The sequence below is a fragment of the Giraffa tippelskirchi genome, chromosome 12 (assembly GCF_054371585.1).
Source record: "Giraffa tippelskirchi isolate mGirTip1 chromosome 12, T2T-mGirTip1v1.2.pri, whole genome shotgun sequence".
NCBI lineage: Eukaryota > Metazoa > Chordata > Mammalia > Artiodactyla > Giraffidae > Giraffa > Giraffa tippelskirchi.
In genome coordinates this window covers 35111771-35128026 of record NC_137286.1, presented here as the reverse complement: position 1 = coordinate 35128026, position 16256 = coordinate 35111771, and the positions used below count along the sequence as shown (strand labels likewise).

At 38.6% G+C, this 16256-nt stretch overlaps 1 protein-coding gene across 13 annotated transcripts in view; it reads right to left on the bottom strand.

Annotated features, from left to right (window-relative positions):
• Window positions 1-16256, bottom strand: part of PEAK1 (pseudopodium enriched atypical kinase 1) — a 315488-nt gene that overhangs the window by 60421 nt on the left and 238811 nt on the right. For all 13 annotated transcript variants that reach the window (XM_081549532.1, XM_081549533.1, XM_081549531.1 and 10 more), the window contains one exon: window positions 5572-8828. In XM_081549532.1, coding sequence (XP_081405658.1) covers window positions 5572-8714 — 3143 coding nt within the window. In that variant the 5' untranslated portion in view covers window positions 8715-8828. The remainder of the gene's footprint in view (window positions 1-5571; window positions 8829-16256) is intronic.

The following is a 16256-nucleotide window of genomic DNA, read 5'->3' as shown; positions in this document are numbered from 1 at the left end:
AAAACGTTTAAAATAAAATAAAGGGAATTCCTTGGTGGTTCAGGGACTGGTTAGGACTCATGCGGTCACTGCCGGGGGCCTGGGTTCAACTTTGGTTGGGGAACTAAGATCCCACAGGTTGTGCAGTGTGGACAAAGAAACCAAGCAAGCAAGCAAGCAAGCAAAAAAGAAACCGAAAGGAACTATTTTATTTATGGTCTCCATTAAAAGTGGTAGAAGCAGAGATGGAGGGATGTAAATAAATTTGGGATTAAAAGTGGTCCTCCATTAAAGGTGGTACTGAGGTAACACAGTCAACATTTTAAACAAGATGCTCAGAAAGCAAGCCAGAATAACCAGAGGTACATGAGGAAGAGGGTAAGTAAGATTAATCAGGTAGACAGAGGTCACATAGTCACATACATAGGGCCTTCAGTGTGAGGATATGACTGGGCTTACATTTAAGAAAGAGTACTTGGCTAGTCTAAGAATAGAATGCTGGAGAAAAACATTAAGCAAAAATTATCTTAAATTCTGATATCCTAAGCATGATTTGTAAAGAAGTCATCTGATATTGCTAGGTATTGTACGATACTTGACAGATATCTATTAGTCCTCATGATGTCTCTTTAAGGTAGGTATTATCATCACTATGGTACATGCTGGGGAACTTCAGCTCAGAGAGGTGAAGTCAATTTTAGTATATATGCTGCCAAAGCGAGTACAGAGGTGAAGTCAAAAGTCATGCAATTACAAGTGGCACAATTCAAATTCAAATCTTTGTCTGACTTCAGTGATTCATTTTGCTCACTATACAATATTATGGACATGCTATGAGTTGCATGAGAGATAGTAGGTAACCAAAGAGTTGCAGAGATGGTAGGTAAACTAGTGCTTCTAAAAACTATAATGGAGAAATTCCCACCTGGTCACAGACCTGACTAACCACTAAATTAATTTCTCTTGATCCAGACTAGCCGGCTAGAAATGATGACTATGGATACATTCTTGAGCCAAAATTTGACTGGGATTGCTGTCACCAACATCTTCTACTTTCGATTCATCTTTAATACTACTGCCAGAAGAGTTTTTAGATCACACTACTTTCCCCCTTGAAAGCTGTTTCTGCCACAAAATCTATAACATAAAGGCCAAACATTTCAATGTAGTATGCAAGGCTCTTCACAGTCTTTCTTAGCAGTTCTCAAACTTTTGGTTCTCTTAAAAATTATTGAGAACTGTAAGGGCTCTTTGTTTATGTGGATTATAGCTATTAACATTTATTTTATTAGAAATTAAAACTGAAAAATTAAAAAATGATCAATTCATTTAAAAACAGTAAACCTTTAAATATTAACCAAAATATTATTTTTTTCCAAACCTCTTTAATTACGGCTTTATAGAAGACCGCTGAATTCTCATATATGCCTCTGCATTCAGTCTTCTCTGATATGTTGCTCTGGTTAAAGTATACGAAAAATATCTGGTCACATCCACGTATGTAGGTGGTAAGGGAGTATTAATAGTCATCTAGATAATCTTGGATATTCTTCTCTGGTACTATACCAGATCTTGGTTAAGTGGTAGTTTCTTGAAAGTTACTTGCAATATGGAATCTCAAACCATATCAATGAACTTCTTGTACTCAGTTACATTAAATTCATTGGTTTAACTTGCAGTTTTAATGGATCTTTTACTCATGCATAATTCTGTAACATCCTAAATGGGGTTATTTGGAAGTAATTGGTTCACTGAGTTATGTGGATCTTCCAAATTTGACACATTTCATTATATAATTAAAAAAATCTTTTCTGCTAATGCCACCAGCAATCTCATCAGAAAAAAAAATGTTTAAGTATTATGAGGCTGTCATGGTAGCAGATACAAGTTTTCAAAAATTCTTATTTTTGTGTGAAAGCATGAATTTTATCATGGATAAGAAATACTGTCAGTTGTTTTCCTTGAAGTAATAGGCTCACTATGCTCATTCTTAAGAAAATATCTGCCAAACACCCAATTCTGAATAACCACAGCTGGTCTGCCACTTGTTCTTTTAAGATGGTCCATGAAAAAGAGGCTAATTCAGCTTTGTAATTCAAATTTTGAAACTTCAACTATTTAGCAAGTGGTTTTCCTTGAGACAGCCATACTTTGGTATGCAGCGTAAGTACCTTCTGTGTACTTTTCATTTTATCACACAGAATTTTTTAACAGATACATACTCAAGGGTTGAGATTTAATACAATGTACTACTTCATCAAGGACATTCTCAAGTAAAACTGATGCTTGTTTTTCTAAAACTATTGGTACCATATGTGCCATGGTTTTGATTTGCACAGGTGTAAATAGTTTTACCCACTATTGTTTTTGCATCTTCAGTGCAAATGTCAACATGCTGAAAAAGACAAATAATGTCTTGGTATTATTATGAAAATGGTGACTTTTTCATGGTCACTCTTTGACCTTGCATGCACCACATCTGAAGAACCACTGCTTTATTCATTATTCTTTTCCAGTCACCTGTCCTGCTTCTGTTTGTCATCATCATCTCTATGACTTTGCATATATTGTTCCTTTGCCTACAGTGTCTTCATCAGCCAGCTGGCAAAATCTCATTTGTCACTTAATATCTGGTTTGTATTTCATTTCTGAGAAGCTGACTTCATGTCTTTAAAGCTGATTTAATCACTCGGTTTTTTGTGCTTCTATGCCATTCTGAGCATACATTGTTTAAGCATTTATCACATTGAGGGCAGAGGGTCTAGTAACATTTTTAAGCACCTACTATGTGCCAGACCCTGTGCTAAGTCTTCTACATGTTTCTATTATATCCCCAAATTAATTACAGACTGAAGGTCCAGATAGACAGCTGAAGCTGAAGTCAAACCCACGCCCACTATTTCAGCAGTGTGGTAATCTTTACCCCTGTTTATCCCTGTGGCACATAGCACAGTTAAGACATTCAATTTATGTCACTTGAACAGTTAAATAAATGAACTTAGTAAAAATCTCAACTCATAATGCAAGGCTCTACAAAGTCTCTCATCTTTCAGAGCCTAGGGTTTGGCCTTCGGTACAGTATTTTTCATTCTTTATGTACCATTTAGATTTGGAATCTTCATTTACTTATAGAAAAACTTGCATTTTCATTTCTTCCAGCAATGTGTTCCCAGCCGTGGGATGGTAATTTAATGATCACATTGCCATCAAGCTGGAAACACAAATGTTGACATTTGACGGTAATGTTTTTCCTCTCAAAGTTGCTTCAAGTAAATACTAATGGTGTATCCAAGTAAATGAAATAATTATTGACAAAGCAAATGGTGTATATTTTTCAACATGAGTGTTCAAGTTTTAAACTCTCCAAAAAGTTTTTTTTAAAAAAACCTATTTAACACTAATACCTCTCTTTCTATTTAGCCTGGGACATTATGAAATGTGAAAATTCCACTGTGCCTCTAAGAAAAGCTTAATGTCTCAAAATTCCTCTATTTAAACTATAGTACATATCTTGAAAATGGGGGGAAGACCAGTGGTTCTCAAAATATGGCCCCCGGATTAGCATCATCATCATCACTTGGGAATTTGTTAGAAGGACCCAACTCAGACCTATCAAATCAAAAAACTCTGGGGGCCTGGTCCAGCAATTTGTGTTTCAATAGTCCTCCAGTTATTGAGATGAATGGTTAAATCTGACAACCAGTGGGGTAAATGCACTGCATCTTTTGGATAATTGGATGCTACCTATAAAGAACTAATACATTGTAGAAGTTATGACTGGCCTATATGCAAGCAAACCTTTGGCAATATAAGCTGTTTAGCAAGAAGTCTGCCATGCCAAGGGTCCAGGCTACCCTCATACCCACATACAGTGGTAGGCAACCAAAGTAGAGAATCTCATTCCACCGAACAGAAGCAAAATTATTCCTTGACTCTGCCTCTCAGAATGTGGATAAACACACCATAATCATACTTAATGAGGAGTAAAGCCATTTATTGATTTGTATGAACCATCTGCCATTCTGTCACAGGTAACTCCAGCCATGTACTGTTTAAACTGCTTCTTTTCTAACTAAAACAGCAACCTGCAGTACATGTGTTTTATTACTACTGGAGTACAATATTCTATCATCTACTTCCAGCTACCAATGACAAGACTATTCTTCCCAGGGAGGTATTACCACTATTCTACTTGTTTCGTTATTACATGGATTTAAGGAAAATAGTAACTTCTTAGCATTTTGACAACTAGTTGCAGGTATGTATAAAAAGCTTATTTTAGCAAAGAATATATATAAAATTTCCTGGCATTTTGCTAGAAGAAATGAAGGCATTGAGGGGTGATTTTTATTCACATTTTTCTAAAGAAAAGCTGTTGAGAGACTCTGTCCTGAACCAGAGTTTTCTGTCTTTGCTGGGACAAGGCCAGACCTGGGAAAGAAGGCTCAGTATAAATCAAGAGGCAGGAAGACGCAGAATCAGATGAATGGAATACTCAGGGCATATCTTTGTAAGAGTAAAAAGGGCAGGGGATGCAAAGAAACCATCCCATTTGTTACAAACCTGGATAACAGTCTTGTTCTTATTGGAAGTACATTAAGTTTGCTTAAAATACAAATGAGAAAGAAAAAACCTTACGCTTCCTAAACATAAATGTTTATGTGAGTGATTACAAGTGAAAGTATAAAAATTTTGTTTGATTCTACGTACATTAACAATGCAACATTATAGGAAGAATAAAAGTTGTAGAGTGAGACAGATCAGGGTTTGAATTCTGGCTCTGACAATTACTAGCTGTGTGAATCTGGCCAATTCTTAATTTCTCTGATTTTCAGCTTATAGGGCTATTACAAGGATTTGATATAAATATTTGGGATATGACTTATAAAGGGTAGGTGATCAACAGACAGGTATTCAAGTATTAAAGTAAACTGATGCTTAGAGAACTGGTGTGAGTGTGCAGTTTGCCTAGTTGGATTGAGAGTTATACCACTTGGTCTCAATCTCAATAACTAACTTCTCTTATTTCGCCTACATGTTAAAAAACTATAAACTGCTTGCCGTTTCCCCAACCTTTCCGCGACACATGAAATAGGACAGAAAGAGATAGAAGTAAAAACAACAAATATTCCCCTAAAAAATAATCCATATAGACTTAACACCTTAGTGAAAGCCAAAAAAAAATTGCTTAAAGAGTTTGATTTCACTTACAGTGAAGTAAAGAATAGTATCACCATTTATTCATTTGATCTTGTTTCTTCCTCATACTACCATAGCATTTCAAAGTAACATATTATTTATTGATAGTAAAGTGTTACAAATTTGTTTTTCTATGTTAAAGTTCCTCTGCATTTGCCAGAATGCAGCAGGCTACTTTAGCTAAAGATCCAGGGCCATAAAACTTGTCCAGTGCAATATGATCATTTTAATAATATTCTACTCTTGGAATGCAGTTATAAAGATAGATGATGGCCACTGAGTGCTATTTACAAAACAAAAATGGCTCTCATACAATCTTAAAGATGCAAAAAACTCAGCAATTGAAAATATGTTTTAAAAAATTCCTATATTCCACAAGCCGATTTTACATACCTGAGAATTTTCTTAGGAATCTGTGATGGAGATGAATGACTCCTTTTCTTCTTCTCTGAGTCCTGTAGAGACCCCTCCTCTGCTCCACCCTTCTCTGTGACTGCTGACTGCTCTGCCCTGGCTTTGCCCTGATCCATGCCGAGCTGGCCTTGGGCAGGGTCGCACCTGTACATGAAGACAATGGCTGGCTTCTCGCTGGATTCTCCTTTTGCCTCTGTGAACCAGTGATGGCGCTGAACTGGAGGAGGTGGCAGCATGTGGATGACTGTGCCATCCAGGCCCACCAGTTTCCCTTTTTCCCGGTCTTTCTCTTTGTCGTCCTCCTCGTCTGTTTTCCGACGGCGGAAGAAACTTTTAAATGAGATCCAGCGTTTAGGTTTTGCGTCCGCTGCCCGCCTGCTCCCTTCAGAGTGCAAAACTGATTCAGCTTCGGTTGACCTGGTCGGGCTGGTTGGCTTGGTCCAGTTGGTGAAATGCCTCTGCAAAAGGTTACTTGCATGGTAAGGGGAGGAAGTTGAGCGTGGTGGGGGAAACGGGGCTGGTGGCTCGCTTTGGGGGTTGGTCACTAATTTGGAGGGAGGGGTGGTGACTGGCTTTGTGAGTGGATCTTTCTGTGCTTTGGTGGTAGGACTTTCTGTGGTCTGAGGTGCTTCAGCCTCAGCGCTGGGCTGGGACGTGAAGAGAGATTTGGGGCGCATCGGTGTACTCTTGGGTGTAGTCTTAGCAGCACCGGCATCAGGAGGAACTGCATAAAGCTCTTCCACACTGCAAGCTTTAGGGCCAGACTGGGGCATTTCTGGAGGAGACTGCGGGGGCTGGATAGAAGCCACAATCTGAGAAAGCACAGTGCTTGCTTTCTCTCGGGTGCTACTGCCACTGCCCACCACCTGAGGCTCCTGAGTGCTTTCTGTTTTGGCCACAGGTTCTTGAGTGGTTCTCTGGAGCTTTGTTGGGGAGCTGTGGCTGGAACTATAGCTTCTCTGTGGTGAAGACTGACTTCTGTTAAGACAGCTGTTAAACTCCTGAACCTTCTGAGCCACTGAGCCCCTTTTACGTTCTGTGCTGTTTGAAAACCCTTTAGCTTGGGGACATTCAGTGGGTTTGCTGGTAGTGTTATCAGACGCTTTGCTTTCAGTCTCTATTTCTTCATAAGTGTGGCTTATTACACTTGTGGTTTTCTCCTTCACTGAAAGTTCTCCACTGGTTCCGAGAAAACTCTTGTAAATGGCTAGATTGTCATATGCATTTGGATTGATTACAATGGGAACTTTGATAGCGTTTTTGGAACTCCGAGCGTAAGTTGGCTCATCATGAATGATAATTGGAAAAGGTGGCATACCGGCATTGTTATAACTGTTAAATTTTATTTCAGACAAATTGGGTGATTTCACAGGGATGGTTTTGGAGGAAACATTTGTAGCTGTGGGTGAAGTAGGTGCTGATTTGTGACAGATTTTCCTTGGAGGGACATTCGGTCCAGTCCCACTGCTGATTAATTCCACCTTAGGTATCTTCTGTCGTGGACTGGTGCTGGAAGTCCATACTTCCTGGTAGCGGATGGCACTGGATTTTTGGAAATGGGCACTTATGTGTCCTGATGTCAATGCAGGTGATGTCACTGGAGAGTTTGGAGTAGAAGATGAGCTTTTAGTCTTGGGACTATTAGCATGGCCCTCAAGGTGCTCACTGGCCATGGCTGCTGACACATCCACGACGGTATATGGCTTGCACAAAGGCTGTTCCAGATTCACAACTCGGTAGGGCTTTGCTTGCTCTTCCACAGGAACAAGGTTTATGGTTACCGCTTGCCCAGCAATATCTGTAGAGGCTTTACTTTCTGGCTTCTCAGTCTGTACGGCAATCTTGCCATCCTTCTCTTCTAATCGGAGAGCAAGGACTGCTTTGTGTGTCTCTGGAACTTTTACTGAGCTTTTAGAGGCTTGTGAGGAGTCCTTCTCCTGATCATTACCAGAGAGGCTTTCATAACTGGGCTCACTTTCCTTCACATCCTTAGAATCTGCCGGGTTACCAGGAGCAGGTCCCCCATTACAGATCTTCTGGGATAAACTGCTGGCTGTCTCAGAACGTGATTCTTCCGTTAGAGAGGAGCCTGGGGATGTGGAGTCAGATGATGCCATGCTCTGAGTGCTTCCTGGCCCATAGGAGACCACAGAATTCTCTTCATAACCATTCAGGATTTCATCATAACTGTCATCATAGTCTACAGCACAGATTCTTTGCAGAGATTTATTTCGCAGGGGGACGGTATTCCATTTTTTGTCCACAAAGAATCGCACAGGAGACAAAGTGTTTGCTCGAAAGTTGGCAAAGCGAGGTTGCCCTCTCATGCGAATCTCCATGGCCAGCAGTTCCTCATCACTTTCATCCCAGCTCTCATGCTCCTCCTCCATGTTACTCAAAAGCACATCTTCCTCACTCTCTTCGCCACTAGAAAACTCTGGGTAACAGAATCGACCCCCTTCATTACTGATCACTTCTGTGCTCCCACTCAGAATAACATGCTTGCCCTGAGTATCCTTCATCCCGCCCATCATGCAACTTGGTGGAAGCTTTCTTTCCAGCGATCGTTTATAGCAATCATTTATTCTTCCTAAGAATGTCTCTCTGGAGTTAGTCTCATTTTCTTTTATTTGAGGGGTGGTATCCAAGCCTGCTATCTCCTTTAACACCTCAGTTAGTCCATTATTGTTATTTGAAATCTTCTTTACACTATCATTATTCCCATAAGGCTTAGAGACATGGCTAAATCCTTCAACATCATCTTCATTATTATTATTAAGTGGTTTCTGATTCAAGGCCATCCTGTTTCGGTTCCATCCTACGACGACAGGTTTATTCTCACAGTGTTCTTGTATACTAAGCTCACCACACACACTTAGCCCATCCGCCACCATCATAGTGGGCTTCACAGCGATAGTGGGTTTTTTAGCCACAGGAGGCCGGAAGTTTCCAGTGTTCCTGATTCGGTGGTTGTTACTGTGGTTGGCATTAGTTTTATTGCCATGGGTGATGGGTGCCTTCTCAGTGTCTGGGGGCAGCTGGTGTAAACTTTTAGGTTTAAAGCAGTTCTTGCATTCACCAGGTTTCCAAACGTGTTCAGTAAAGGTATTACAAGCAGACATTTTTAAAAATAGAACTTCACAGACAATGCTCTCCTTTCAGTGCATGGCAAAACTTTCATCTGTTAGTTTTCACCTCCCCTGTGTTCCTTAGCAGCTCCTGTAAGTGTGATCAACCTAATGGTGGAAGGGGGAGAGAAGAAGAAAATCTGAATGGAAAAGGTACTATGAGGTTTATTATGATGAATGATTAGAAAATATTGGCTCCAGTTTTCCTTAAATCAAAAGACTCAGAAATAAACTAATTTGGGCACTTTATGAACTCTCTTTAGTTAATTAGCATTTTGAAATGCTAGTTTTTAAACCATAATTTTATGCATTCTCATTGAACCAAGTATATATAATATTTCACTTGATGTCTCTGTGACAGTGATACTGTGAGCTTCCCCTCCTGGAAATGAAACCATTCTTTCTGTTATTCTCCAAACTAAAACTTCTTAGTCCATTGTGGGTTCCTCTTCTTCTGCCTACCCTTTACTTTTGGATACCTCATGGACTCCTCAAACACAATGCATCCAGGACTAATCTTTTGGCCACCTCTTTTCTCAGCTGTTAAGATGCTTTTATACTCTAACCAGCCCTCCTCTACCCTCCAGGCCACCTTCTTCCTCTGTCTTTACCCTAATTCAGCTACTGTCACTATCAGCTACCTAGATAGCTAAGCTTCAAGCCTCAGATCATTCTTGACACCTCTCCCCTCACTTCTAACTGCACATCCTAAATCCTTTTGTAAATTAGTCTTGCCAACTTTATCTATTACATTTCACTAGAACTCCTTTCCATTACCAAATACTGCTGGTAGTTCAGATGCTCACCATCTTTTGCCTAGATTCCTGCAATAGGTTGTTAACTGATCTCCATGCCAGTAGCCTCACCCCATCCCAATCTAACCTCTTTACCTTTGTTACTCAAACTGTGGTCCTTAGCAGAGCAGTATCAGTCTAATCTTGAAGGCTGTTAGAAATGTAGTATCTAAAGTCCAATCCCAGTCCTGCATCAGAATTTGCATTTAGTGAATTCTCAGGTGACTCCACCATTCTCTACTACTATCAGATTTTTTTTCTGTAATGCTAATATGATCACCATATTACCTAGCTTAACTATTCTGTGGTTCAATATTGCCTGATGCATTGGCTCCAAAATGTCAAGATGGGGTTTCTAGATGGGTAAGAACCACCTGGGGAAACACCCAAAGTCAGTCTCTTAGGGAAGAGTCCAGGAATCTGATCTTTAAACAAGTTCTCCAGGTAATTCTATGTACACTGAGGTGTTGGAACCTCTGAGTTACAGGATGAAATACAAGCCTCTTAGGTTTTCAGGATATAGTCCTTGCCTCCCTTCTAGCCTTATGTCTTAAAAATCAACTAGTCTTTTCAAACTCTAAATCCCACTGGGCTACTCATTTCTCCTTGGTACCATCAAAGTCACTGAGACATATCTCCGTGAACAAGCACTTTCACTTTTAATTGTCTGTTTTCTCACTAGTTTTTGAACTTTTTAAAGCCTGGGCTATATCTTATTCATTTCTATATGTCTAATGTAAGGAGTTGGACGGGCTTCCCTGGTGGCTCAGTGGTAAAGAATCTGCCTGCCAATACAGGAGACACAGGTTTGATCCCTGGGTCAGGAAGATCCCCTGGAGAAGAAATGGCAACCCACTCCAGTATTCTTCCTGGGAAATTCCATGGACAAAGGAGCCTAGTGGGCTACATTCCATGGGGTCGCAGAGAGTTAAGACATGACTTAGTAACTAAACAACAATAGCAAGGAGCTGGATAAACACTAGTTGATTAAATGTGCTAGTTTTGAGGCTTATCTTAAAAAAAAAAAAAATCTTGTGTCTTTCTCTCTCTCTTGTCTCTCTCTTTGACACAGTGCTACAGACCTTCCCACTACAGTCTTACATTTCCACTTTGGATATTATAATAAAGCTGGCAGTGGGCATGTACATGTAAGAACTATTTTAATAGCTGGAAAGTTCAACTTCATTCATGAACAATGACAGTGACCAGTATCTTTGGTTTGTCAGAAACACAGCCTTTCGTCAAGTTTCAGCACATTTATAAGAAAGGAAAGAACATTTTCTTTAGCTAATATACACAAAGCTACATCCCTTGTAAACAACACTCACAGAGCACTCTGCCTCAGTGGAAGAAATGCAGACAAAGATCAAAGAATGCCACACAGAGAGTCCAATGACTTGGCCAAAATCTAAGTTCATTCTTTGCTGGAGATTATGGAATGTCTTTTTTCAATAAAATTAAAATATATTTTTCAAGTGTTTGAAAGTATTTATTTACTCTTTCAAATGTTCTAAAAGTTATATCCTTTAGTTGATAAAACCATTTCTTGCTATTCTTAGACTGATACATTTTGAGCAAGGGGAAGAATGGCATAAAGTTAAGCTGAAAAAGAGAGCAGGGTCCAGATCACGTGGGGCCTTTTATAGCCTTTTAAAGATTCTAGAGTTTCCTAAGGGCAGTGGGAACCCACCAAAGGGTTTTAAACAGGGAAACAAGATGACATAATCTGCATTTAAAAAAGACAGCTTTGACCAAAAAACCTGAAATACTTAGGTATAAGTCCAATATAGTATGTGCAAAATCTATATGCAAAAAACTAAAAGACTGATTAAAGAGATCAAAGACCTAAACAAATAGAGAAATATATCAAGTTCTCTCACTGTTGTTAAGATGTCAGTTCTCCCCATGTTGCTCTGCAGATTCAGCGTAATTCCAACCAAAATGTGATAGGATTTTTTTGTAGAAATCATCAATTGATTCTAAAATGTATATAGGAAGTCCAAGAAGCTAAAATAGCTAGAAATGATTTCAGAAAAGAACAAAGTTGGAGGACTCATATTACTAGATTTCAAGACTTTTAAGCTATAGTAATCCTGACAAGGTAGAACTGGCAAAAGGATAGAAATATGTATAGATGAGAGAAATGGGATAAACAAATTACAACCCATAGGGCAAATCTAGTCTATTGCATGTTTTTGTATGTTCATAAGCTAAAGATGTTTTTAAAATTTTTAAATGGTTGAAAAAAATTAAAAAGCATTATTTTGTGACAAGTCAAAATTATATGAAATTTAGATTTCGGTGCCCATAAATGAAGTTTTATTGGCACATAGCCAGGTCCAATTGTTTGCATATTGTCTACCCTTATGGCAGAAAGTGAAAAGGAACTAAAGAGCCTCTTGATGAAAGTGGAGAGTGAAAAAGCTGGCTTAAAACTCAACATTCAAAAAAACGAAGATCATGGCATGTCCCAATCACTTCATGGCTAATAGATGGGGAAACAATGGAAACAGTGACAGACTTTATTTTCTTGGGCTTCAAAATCACTGCAGATAGTGATAGCAGCCTTGAAATTAAAAGACCTTTGCTCCTTGGAAGAAAAGCTATGACCAACCTAGATAGCACATTAAAAAGCAGAGACATTACTTTGCTGACAAATGTCCGTCTAGTCAAAGCTATGGTTTTTCCAGTAGTCATGTATGATGTGAGACCTCGACCATAAAGAAAGTTGAGCGCCGAGGAATTGGTGCTTTTGAACTGTGGCGTTGGAGAAGACTCTTGAGAGTCCCTTGGACTGCAAGGAGATCAAATCAATCAATCCTAAAGGAAATCAGTCCTGAATATTCATTGGAAGGACTGATGCTGAAGCTTCAATATTTGGCCACCTGATGTGAAGAACTGACTCATTGGAAAAGACCCTGATGCTGGGCAAGATTGAAGGCAGGAGGAGAAGGGGACGACAGAGGATGAGATGGTTGGATGGCATCACTGACTTGATGGCCATGAGTTTGAACAAGCTGTGGGAGTTGGTGATGGATAGGGAAGCCTGGTGTGCTTCAGTCCATGGGGTCGCAGAGTCAGACACGACTGAGTGACTGAACTGAACTGAACTGATGGTGGCTTTTGTGCTACAATGGAGAACTAAGTATTTATGACAGACTATGTAGCACCCTTGTCACTTTGCAGTGCTTTTCAGCACTCCACAAATTTCATTTCCACTGCCACGTGAATCACTTGTATGAAAAGACATTTTCAAAGATAAAAATATGTGAAATTTCATTACAGATATGCATCGCTAAATATTTGTAATCAACTTTGAAGACAGGAAACACCAATTTTGAAACCGAATGAAGCAAAATTAATCACTGTTGATCTTAGCACAAACTATTTATCCCTCTCCTAAAAAAGAATTCCATTCTTCTTATTAAGTAGAGCTGTCTCACAAAAAAAAAAACTATCCTCAATTTTTGCATTTTGAAATTTGTAATGAAAATTCATGGAAATATATTTTCTTGTTATACAAGTACCTACCTAATAATATCTTGGTTTCTGCTTTTGCACCTGCAAAATCTAAAATATTTATGACTTGGTTTTTTAAAGGAAAAGGTTGCTGATTCTGGATATAGATCAGAACAGACATAGAAGAGAACTGAGACCAGAAATAGATCCACACAAATATAGTTAGTTGATTTTTGATGAAAATGAAAAGGATACCTTTCAACAAATGTGCTAGAAAAACTGGATATCCATAGGCAAAAAAATGAACCTCAATCCACAGTCACACCTCATACACAAAAATGAATTCGAAAGGGATCACAGATCTAAGTATAAAATGTAAAGCTACAGAACTTTTGAAAGCAAATACAGGAAAATTTTTTGCAACTTTTGGATAATAATAGTTCTTAGATACAACACTAAATGCATGATCCATAGTGAAAAAACTGATAATTTAGTCTTTACTAAAATTGTTCTGACAAAGATACCGATAAGAGAATGAAAAGACAAGCCACAGATAAGAAATTTTTTGCAATGTTCATATTTAACAAAGGACTTTGTATCCAGAATATACAAAGAACTTTCAAAATTCAAGAAAACAAAATCCAATAAAAATAAATGCAAAAGATTTGAGCAGATACTCCACCAAAGGTAAATGGATTGCATATAAACGTGAGAAAGATGTTAAATATCATTTGTCATACAGAAACACAAATTAAAACTACAGTAAGTGCTGCCATACATCTATTGGAATAATTAAAACCAAAAACTGGGGTTAAGGAGGATGTGATATGGAGCAATTGAGATTCTTACTCAGTGCTAGTGGGAATGCTAATAGTTCAGTCACTTCAGAAAATAGTTTGGCAGTTTCTTATAAAGTTAAGCATAGACTTTCCAGGTAACCCAGTGATTACATTCCCAGGTATGAAAACTTGTGTTTTACTAAACACTGTATGCAAAGGTTGACAGGTAAAAACTGAAAACAATCCAAATATTGTATAGTGGTGGTTATATGCTTGCATGCATTTGTCACAACTCATAGAACTGTATACTTTAAAAACAGGCATTTTACTATACATAAATCAAACCTCAATAAATCTGACTTAAAAAAATAAAAGACAGTTCTGGCTGCTGTATAGAGAATGGACTGGGGGAGGACAGTACAGGAGGCCAGGAGACTATTTAAAGGGCAGTTGTGGGCAAAATAAGATATGCCAAGGATTTGTATGAGGATGTGGCTTCAGGGAAAGTGGATAAAGGTATATGATGAAACCCTGGATTTTAGACATCAAGGTTTTAGGTTTATGTATTCAAGTGATTTGTGGGGCCATTTATTGAGACTGATGATTTTGGAGGAGGTATAACTTTTGGAGGGAAGATTACGAGTCCATATTTTGTTAGCCTGCATACTATAGAGCAAGCAGTTGAATTTAGAAGTCTGGGACACAAGGGAATTCTGCTGTTCTTGTCTGTTTGGGAACTACTAGCACAGGAACAGCTAGGCCAAAAAGAAAACAGAGTGAGCTTGGAAGGTAGCCTTGGTGGGTGAACCAGGGAGAAGAGGATAACCCCCAAAGTAAACTCAAAAATAACAGCCCTAAGTGTAATGATATAGAAGCCAGATGAGATTTCATTGTGTGTACTTCAAATGCTGCTGAGAGGTAAGAGAGAATGAGAACTTGAATGTGCCTACTGGACTTGGCACTGTGAGCTCACTGGTGATCTCAGCCCAGATTATTCTGGTGCAGTGGGAGGGATGGAAAGCAGACTGCGGTGAGTCAAAGAGGGACGAGAGAGAGTAATTTTAGATAACTTTTTGGCAAAATTTAAGTGGGAGGTAGAAGAAAGAAAGAGCTGGGAGTATGGGGGAGGGGGTCTCAAAAGGATTTCCTTATTTGAAGATGGCAAAAACTAGATCATGTTGACTACAAATACTGGAAACAGACACAGGGGAGTGCGAGAGGCTGAAAAGAGGAAAAAAAAAAGTGGTAGATATTAATAATTACAAACCTTAGAATGTTAAAACTGAGCAGGCCCTTAGTTCAATTCTTCTGTTTTATTGACAAGGGAAACTGAAGCCCAGAAAAGGCCACACAAATGAATGAGAAAGACTGAGAACAGCAACTCAAGGCTATAGCTACCTATAGGATGTTCTGTTTTTAAATTACTTTTTTCTTTTGTTATATAAGATATTTGTTCTTTTCTTATGTATGCTCACTGTGAAAACTCAGAAAAGCATAAAGAAAATGAAATCATGCATAATCTTATTATTCAGAAGTGGTTTCTATTAGCAGTTTGTGGAAGTTCCTTTCAGTTACCAAGAATCTTAAAAAAAAAAAATTTCTTGTCTACTTAGCCTATGTGGTACTGATGACAAAGAATAAGGAATCCCAGCCTAATATCTTGTTAACCAAGTTAAACCCACTGATGAAAGAGAAGGATTAAATTTTCTCTTTGTAAGTAGTAGAGTATATTTTCTTTTTCCAAGGCTGGTAGACAGATAGTAAAAATAATTCTCCATTTTGAGTGCACATAAGTTAATTCAGTCAAGAGATGCTGCTGAGTTGATTAGCAGCTATCACATTATCAACAGGATAGACAAATGAGATTCACCAGGAGCACAATCAGCTTATGTCAGTGCTGTGTGCAATAGAAACCCATCAATAAAACTGAAGCCTTGGGTTTGACATTCTTTTATAAGTAATGTGTACATCTGTATTCAATCTTATAAAACCAAGAGATGAACCAAGCAAACACCTTTAGCAAGCACCAGATGGAGCTGCTGTCTAAGTCACAAAGCCTTAACTATGATGGTTTCATTTTTCAACACTAATTATGTTTGGAGACAAAGATGTGCACTTAAAGACACTGTCAAAACTATTTTAACTTACAACAGGCTCTTAGAAAAAGAAGCTACACCAGTTGTAGCTCTATCCAAAGAGCAGTCCTTGGGCTTTACTGCTTTTGTGAAATAACTTCAATGGCAATCAATAACTAGCAGCTTTGTCTGCTCAACACTGACACCTCCAAAATGGGAAAATCTAGCCACCAAAGTCATGCTTGAGAAATAAAAAATGTGTCTCCTGAGGCACTTAAGTAAGAATATATGACAGTCTACCCTGGTGTCTTCTATTTATTTGCCAAAACAGGTCAGCTATGGAGCATCAAATGGAACATTGGATAAGGAAAAACTCATTGGCCTCCACATCCCTTAAAATCTCAAAGCAAATCCTGCAGATGAAATGCT